General features: G+C 39.3%; 1 protein-coding gene across 1 annotated transcript in view; it reads left to right on the top strand.

The window, feature by feature from the left end:
• The window catches only part of eno3 (enolase 3, (beta, muscle)), a 14469-nt gene extending 12288 nt beyond the window's left edge, over nucleotides 1–2181 (top strand). The window contains exons 9-12 of the mRNA XM_016494309.1: nucleotides 658–859; nucleotides 1362–1470; nucleotides 1560–1618; nucleotides 1710–2181. Coding sequence (XP_016349795.1) covers nucleotides 658–859; nucleotides 1362–1470; nucleotides 1560–1618; nucleotides 1710–1776 — 437 coding nt within the window. The 3' untranslated portion in view covers nucleotides 1777–2181. The remainder of the gene's footprint in view (nucleotides 1–657; nucleotides 860–1361; nucleotides 1471–1559; nucleotides 1619–1709) is intronic.
• The last annotated feature ends 6351 nt before the right edge of the window (nucleotides 2182–8532 follow it).

Raw genomic sequence — 8532 nt, 5'->3', positions numbered from 1 at the left:
ACCCACCCACTCGCTCTCACGCACACGCTCTCACACTCACTCACTCTCTCACTCACACACTCACACTCACGCACACGCTGTCACACGCACTCACTCACTCTCACTCACGCACTCACTCTCTCACTCACACACTCACTCACTCTCACACTCACACGCACTCACACGCACTCACTCACTCTCACTCACACTCACGCACACGCTCTCATACACTCACTCTCTCTCACGCACTCACGCACTCACTCTCACTCACTCTCACTCACTCTCACTCACTCGCACACACACTCGCACACGCACTCGCACTTGCACTCGCACTCACTCACTCTCACTCTCACTCACTCTCACACACTGTCACACACTCACTCACACTCACACACTCACACTTATCTTATTCTTATCGGATAAAAAGTTTATCCTACTCAGTTGTGCGCATACGTTTTTTTTATGCGCATTTTTAGAATTTATGCGCATCTTGGCGTTTCCATCGTGTTTTTTTTATGCAATAATCCAAAATGCGCATAAAAATAGGTGGATGGAAACATAGCTACTCTCACACTCATTCATTCACTCACACACTCACACTCACTCACTCACACACACACAGTTGCTTTGTGCAGGAACAGACCCGTTCATGTGTGTCTGGTCTGGTTTTGATCTCAGTCCAGTCCATCGAGGATCCGTTTGATCAGGACGACTGGGAGAACTGGACTAAGTTCACAGGGTCGGTGGACATCCAGGTGGTGGGAGACGATCTGACCGTCACCAACCCCAAACGCATCCAGCAGGCGTGTGAGAAGAAGGCCTGCAACTGCCTGCTGCTGAAGGTCAACCAGATCGGCTCCGTCACCGAGTCCATCCGGGCGTGAGTGCACACGAGGCCCAATGGGAGCCGGTTCATTATTTCATTCATTCTGATTTTTTTTTTTCTTCTTCTTTTCCTCCATTTTATTTTTATTTATTTACATTTTAATTTCTCAGGATTCTGTTTTTAATGGTTAAATTTAATAAAATATTATGTTTATTTGATTGAAATAAAGAAATTTTAAACCTAAAATTGTAAAACAAAAATGTAATTTATGAAACTATAAATTATTTTTTCCAAAATGTATTTTTTTTTTCTGGGTACTTTTTTTTCTATTTTAATGTTTTTGTATTATGTTTTAATGATTACATTTAGAATTTAAAAAGCATGTCTAATTAATTGAAATCATGTAACTTATACAATTTAACAAAAATGGTAAAAGTTTAAACAAATACTTAAAAAAAAAAGGCCCTATAAAATTTTCACAAATGCCATTTTTTCTGTTTATTCTGTTAAGTAATTTTTTATTTTTTTACAATAATAAAATCTGTGTTGTCTGTAGTTGTAAGCTGGCTCAGTCTAACGGCTGGGGTGTGATGGTCAGTCATCGGTCCGGTGAGACGGAGGACACCTTCATCGCTGACCTGGTGGTCGGTCTCTGCACAGGACAGGTACTTGATACACAATCAGTGCAAACAAAGCATTTTCAATGCAGTTCAATGAGAATTTGCCACCCTTACGTGTTTTCTGATGTGACCAGATCAAGACTGGCGCCCCCTGCAGATCAGAGCGCTTGGCAAAGTACAACCAGCTGATGAGGTCAGCAATGACATCATTCCCTCCTCAAATCAGCCGTCCAATCAGAGTGTGCAAACCCTCACCTGTGTGTGTGTGTGTGTGTGTTCCGCAGGATCGAGGAGGAGCTCGGCGATAAGGCCAAGTTCGCAGGCAAAGACTTCCGCCACCCCAAACTCTAAAGCCTCCAGCATCTTCCAGCATGTGCTGTGTCTGTGCCTTTATTCACATGCTGTAACAGTCAGAGCATAACCAATCCGAACACACTCAGCTGAAACTTTCGTGCTTCTCTAATGCACTTTAATAGCTGCTTTTGTGCTCTGATGATCGATTTTATCATCTGCACAGTCAACTCATTCAAATAGATTTTACTGTATTTATTTTAATTTTATATTTGATCTAATTAATAATTCGGGTTTTTATTAACCCACAAACCCTGTTAAGGCACAAAATTTTCACCCAGTTTTTGCCATACAGCAGTTTATATTGACCATGACTATCAAAAATCTTATTGTGAACAATTAATCCGTGCATTTATGTATATTTTCTGAGCTGGTGATGTTTAATCAGAATGTCATAACTGGATCTTCTTCTGTTTGGTGACCAGGATCTTAAGCTCCGCCCCTGCAGTTCACACTCATTTGCATACACTTTAGAGAGCCACGCCCACATCTCAAATTCCAATCAACAACTGATGCACAGAATGAAACTCCGCCCCACATTTTTAATTAAACTGATGCTACTTCAGTTTTGTTGTGACTTTATTTACAGTGAAACTGATCTTCAAATAATGAAAGTGAAAATGACGTGACGTGGCCAAGTACGGTGACCCATACTTGGAATTAGTGCTCTGCATTTAACCCATCCACACACACTCTCTCTCACACACACACACACACACACACACACGTGGTGCTGCTGTCGTCAGAGCTGAAGGAACGCGGGGTTTTGTGTGTGTGTGTTGCTCGGCGACGCTCATCAGGCCGAAAGCGTTTCAGCGCAGCATCCCACAAACAAGCGCGGGTGTCATATTAGTGTGTGTGAGAGTGTGAGTGTGATGTAGAGTCCAGAGGTCAGAGGTCAGCCTCCTGTATTGTCGGCACACAGGAAGTTGGCAGGTGCTGTGGCTGTGCTGTGAAGTTTGCGTCAGAGACAGACAGACGCTCTCACTCCTCCGCGTTCACACACACCTCTGCTGCTGTCTGCAAACCTTACCGCATTTAAACACAATAAAGTCATTTTGAAATTATATGAAATAGTCATTTTAAAATTGTCTCGATTGTCACAAAAAAATGCCATGATGCACAAAGATCTTAAAAATAGTCTTGATTTCCTATATTTATACTAAAGGTCAAACGTTTTTTGGAAAGAGTCTCTTCTGCTCACCAAGGCTGCGTTTATTTGATCAAAAACACAGTAAAAATAGTGAAACATTATTACAATTTAAAACAAAAGAAAGTTCAGAAGAACAGCATTTATTTGAAATAGAAATCTGCTGTAACATTATAAATGTCTTTACTGTAACTTTTGATCAATTGAATGCGTCCTTGATGAATAAAAGTATCAATTTCTCACTGAGCCCAAACATCTGAATGATAATGTATCACGAATTGAATATTGTGCAGCACGACTGTTTTCAACATTGATAATAATCAGAAATGTTTCCTGAGCAGCAAATCGGCATATTAGAATGATTTCTGAAGATCATGTGACACTGAAGACTGGAGTAATGATGCTGAAAATACAGCTACGCATCACAGAAATACATTACAGTTTAACAGATATTCACATAGAAAACGGTTGTTTGAAATCATAAAAATATGTCACAATTTTCACAGCCCTGGTGAGCAGAAGAGACTCTTTCAGGAACATGAAGAAGGGTTTAATCACTCCGCTGGTGTGAAGAGTAGTTTTGGTGTCTGCGTGGCCATACAGAGGTTGAAGGGCCCGTGACCTGTGGTCATTGCTAGGGAAACTCTCATCTGACGTGGAACTATTGTGTGTGTGTCTCGCAGGAGGACATAGTTCCCGAGCGCCGCCCGTTTCCAGGGGGAACTTTTATAGGGGGCGGAACCTGAGCGGGTCAGAGGTCGCGTCAGTCTGTGACTGTGAAGAATGACAAGCTATAAATGGGCCACTGATTAAATGTGACACAAAGCACGGAAATGAAGCGCTTACAGTCGTCACTAGGGCTTTCTGAACTGGAGGAGTTTGTGAGGAATGAGGATCTGTGTTCAGTCTGCAGGCCGTGATGCGGCGTGACGTCTGAGGGGCGGGGCGTCGCTCACGGCAACCGGTCGCTATGTGTGACATCACAGCGATGCTCCTTAAAGGGCCGGCGTGGCACCTGCTCCGACAGAGACCCGTCCTGAAGCGTACAGGACAGAACCGCAGCGCAGATAACGTGATCCAAGCGTTAGACTGATATTTATTTTCCGAGTTGGTTTAATTTCTCTCAAACGAGGATGTTTTTTTCATCCCCTCTGAACTTCGGCTCCTCTCTTCATCTCACTCTCCTCGTGCTCCTCATCATCGCCGTGGCAACGCAGGTAGAGGGACGGCCGTCACCACGGCGACCAGACGCTCAGGTGAGCATTTGATTTGTGTGTCAACCTCTGACTCGTCCAATCACGTGGGTTTGGGGCGGGACTATCGGACTGACTGACCAATGAGAGACAAGTGTTTGGGAAACATGTTTGAAAACAGTCATAATGTGTGTGATGGCTCTAGTGCTGCACAAATTACACACTTTAGCTTAAAAAAAATAGATGCAAAAGGCATACTATTTTCTTACTCACTTTATTAAGAGATAATGTGGTGCAGGATTAGTACAGTTCACAAACTTAAATGCACCGTTTGTCACGTAAAAAATAAAAAAAGCAAATGTTAACTTTTCATTTTCATTTAGTTTAGTGATGTACTAGATTAAGTAAAACTAAAACTGAAATAAAAATTAATAAAAGCTATAGAAATGCGGTGAAATTAAATGTATATTATGAGAAAACGAAAGTATTTTTTGACATTGCATGCATGTAAACTTGTTGTAGGAGCCTCCCAAAACAATATTAGCACTTTAACAATAACACTGATAAAATGACAAAAACACACAACACATTTACAAAACCATTCACTAAAATTAAAGAGAAAATGCAAAATCTAAAATAAAAATTCAAATTGAATATATTTGCAAAAACTCTGAACATTAATGCAAACTATAATAGTATCTCAATTATTTAGGGGGAAAAAAACCGTCAAAATTCAAAATGCTAAATTGTCATTTTCTTTTTCAAATTAATAACATCCAGGGTTATTATAGTTAACTGAAACTAAAACCATTAAAAATAGTTTCATTACTTGAAAAGTTCACTAAAATAAAATAAAATATAAAATATTTATTATTTTATTTCACTTCACTTTTATTTTATTTAAAAATATATATTTTATAAATTTATTTTATTTTTTATTGCAACATTTCTCATTTTCAGTTTAACATGATGTACTAAAATAACTAAAACTGCATTAACAAATAAATAAATAAATACAGTCATATCTAACCCCCTCAAACAAAAATAGTAAAAATTACAAAAACACACAACAAAATTACAAAAAAGAAAAAACTAAAATATTAAATGAAATCATTTAAAATTAAATTAAAAATGTATTAAATATATTAATAAAAAACTAAAATATGAATGCAAAGTAAAAAGTATCTATTAAAAGTTATATTAAAATAACTCTTATAAGGTTGTGTGATAATGTATGTGATATTTGTTGTTGCGTCATGCATTCTGTTCCACATATTACTTTTAAAAAATGTAGTAAGCAGTATTTACAGTAGTATAAGCAAACTACACTATGTTAGGAATAGAAGACTAGCCTGATTCTCACTGAATTCTCTTCAGGACATTACACTGAGTGAGAGACAGTAGCAATACTCCATGATGAACACTTCAAACAGCAGTGCACTAGATAGGTGTCACATATAGACATTAAAGCCAGCTTGTCATTTTGTTTGATTTTCAGGTACTTTATTGCTTCCAATCAAGCTGATTGGTTTGAATTATGGTTTGTAATGCTTTACAGTTTTTACAATCTCTAGGACACATTTCTCAATACTTAGGTCACTTTTTCTAAACTCTTCACACGGCGAGCACAGCATCAGTCTCTGTGGATAAACTGTGGATCATTTATCATTGCTTTGGCGCAAAATGCATTCATTGACGACATCTGTCAAATTACATGAACTCTTTTCTCACTTTGACACAAACACCACCAAAACTCTATGTACTAACTACACAAGCCAATTTGCACATGTTTACGCACTGTTTTCAAAACTGTTAAACGTACAGTAAGTTCAACACCTTGCACAGTACAAAAATGAATAAGACAGAAATGTACAACATTTCTACAGTAATATCATATAGAAAAATATTCTCAATGTAAAAAATCAAAGCAGTTGCATGGAGCTGAACATCTTCACAAGTGTTCGTCTTTCACTTTCATTACCATCTATACAAAACTTCACTTTCATAACAACCAAAAGGGGAAAACTTAGGAATAATTTTGTACTGTAATGTAAACATGCACCATCTAACATATACTACAGTGAATTATAAAACAGTAAAGAGTATCATTCTTGTTTTGTAAAGACATTTTACAAAAGAAATCATTATATAATGCTACCTGTTGTTAGTGATTGTTAGGTTGTTGTGTTGTGAGTGATAAAGTGCTGAAAACCTTTGCTAGTGTTATGGAAGAATGACTTGATTTGAGACATGAATGAAGTGTTTTGGTAGTTTTAGTGCATTTCGAATGTGAAATGATCTGCTGTGTCGAGCTGAAAGAAGGTTAGATATGAAAAAGTTACTGTAGTATTGAGAAATGTGTCCTAGTGATTGTAAAAACCTGTAATGGAGATTTTTAAACAACCACTGTGGGAAAAATGAATGGAGAAAATGGTTCTGGAACCAGCAACACTGAAAAAAATGAGACTGACGGGTGTCAGAAATAAAAATGATTATTTGCTGATTTTATTCATTTATTGAAAGCATTGTGCGATAGCCTACTAGCTAAATTTGGTATATATATATATATTTCTGTCATGACATCTCTCGGAGGGATTGGCATGGTAATGTACATGACAATGTTAATGTATTTGGTCTTGGCGGAATAGATCTGCTACGCTGCTGCTGCGGCAGAGCAAGTACCGAGACTTACTGCCAATACATCCACAACATGCTGCTGTGAGCGTGTAAGAAATACTGCTGCTGAAAATATACCATACATGAAATAACCCCCCACAAAGCAGGAGACATAGAAGGGACAATACAAGCCCAAACAAGACAAAACACCCCCCAACAAGCAGATCTATCGCCAAGACATATGTACCAAAGAGCCATGTGAACCACATGTATTACTATCTATGTGAGCCTTGGCTACCACGCCGACCTAATTGTCATTCATATTTGACGATAGTGGTCCTGACAGAACTGCCTTTAACTGAAAATTGAGTGTTTACTATTGTCATTTTGCATTATGCACTATTTTCCTAATTAATGCTGTACAGTTGCTTTGACACAATCTGTATTGTTAAAAGTGTTATATAAATAAAGGTGACTTGACTGGACTTGACTTCTCCACTTCATCAGTCCCAGCGGCAGTGTAACATCTTGTTAATTCATGTTCGTGCAATGATGAGACAAAGTTAGACGATGCATACCATTTGACTCTCTCGTGTATATAAAAGTTGTCAAAGTTACAGTGCACAAAAACCCCTGGGTGGACTGACCTGAATGAACTGAAATAAAAGCAGAATATAAATGTTCTTTTTCCGTTTTCTGAATTACACAGCACAGTGCCGCCAATGTATATGGAGAACCCCCGTTGAAATGCATACACAAGAATGCTTATTTCATTTAATCTGTTTCGTGTCTGTTACTATCGGCGTGTCATCGTAGCGATTACGTATGCTCTAAACTGCGTTTGCTCCAGCTATATAAACACAGATGCTAAATGCTGCTGCTAATATGCTTAATATTTGCTAACGATTCTGTGTTTTTCTGTCAATATGGGGTGTTGTGTGTACATTAATGAGGAAAAAAAATTAACTTAAATTATTTTAGCAAATGGCTGCAATATAACAAAGAGTGAAACATTTAAGGGGGTCTGAATACTTTCCGTACCCACTGTATATACCGTATATGACAGAAAGAGTACAGGTAGTGTTGCATGCTGTAGTGTTTGCATGTTACTGTATACAGTAAGAGTGTGTGTGTGTGTGTGTGTGTGTGTGTGTGTGAAGGTTCTGCAGGATCTGTTCGGGCTGAAGATCAGCTCTCTGGTATTGGCTCACCCAGAGGTCGGCGAGGGGTCAGCAGATGAAGCCCCGCCCCTCTCACAGACGCGTCACGGTAACGCCGCTCCGTCACGCGTGTTCCTGGATCTCCTGGGCCGTCACAGGAAGCTGCCGGGGCGGAGCAGGAAGGGCGTGGCACGCGGCTGCTTCGGGATGAAGGTGGACCGGATCGGGGTCATCAGTGGACTGGGATGCTGACTCTCTCAGGTACACACTATTTCCACTGAGATGACACTATCATATGACAGAATTAAAGCTGTTTGGCATTAGTCCTGCATTGTTAGTTTTGATGTATCTTTTTTGTGTGCAGGTGATCGTGACCTTCAGCTGGCAGCATTACAGATCCTGCTCTTCTGTTGGTGTTTGTGTTGTTTTAGCGGCTGTTGGATCATTATTTCTGTCCAAATGGCTGTGATGAGCGGATGTGACGTGACCGACTGCAGCGGCTAAACTCAGCGTTTGACTCTTTCTGCAGAACACAGAACTTAATGTGTTTGTCTTCTAAAGATCCTGAGGTTTTCTCAGCAGTGTGTGTGTGTGTGTGTGTGTGTGTGTGTGTGTGTGTGTGAGTGTGAGTGTGTGT

Source organism: Sinocyclocheilus anshuiensis, unplaced genomic scaffold (assembly GCF_001515605.1).
Source record: "Sinocyclocheilus anshuiensis isolate Anshui unplaced genomic scaffold, SAMN03320099.WGS_v1.1 scaffold1379, whole genome shotgun sequence".
Taxonomy (NCBI): Eukaryota; Metazoa; Chordata; class Actinopteri; order Cypriniformes; family Cyprinidae; genus Sinocyclocheilus; species Sinocyclocheilus anshuiensis.
The sequence above is the reverse complement of the archived record's forward strand: the minus strand, read 5'-3'. Positions and strand labels throughout refer to the sequence as shown.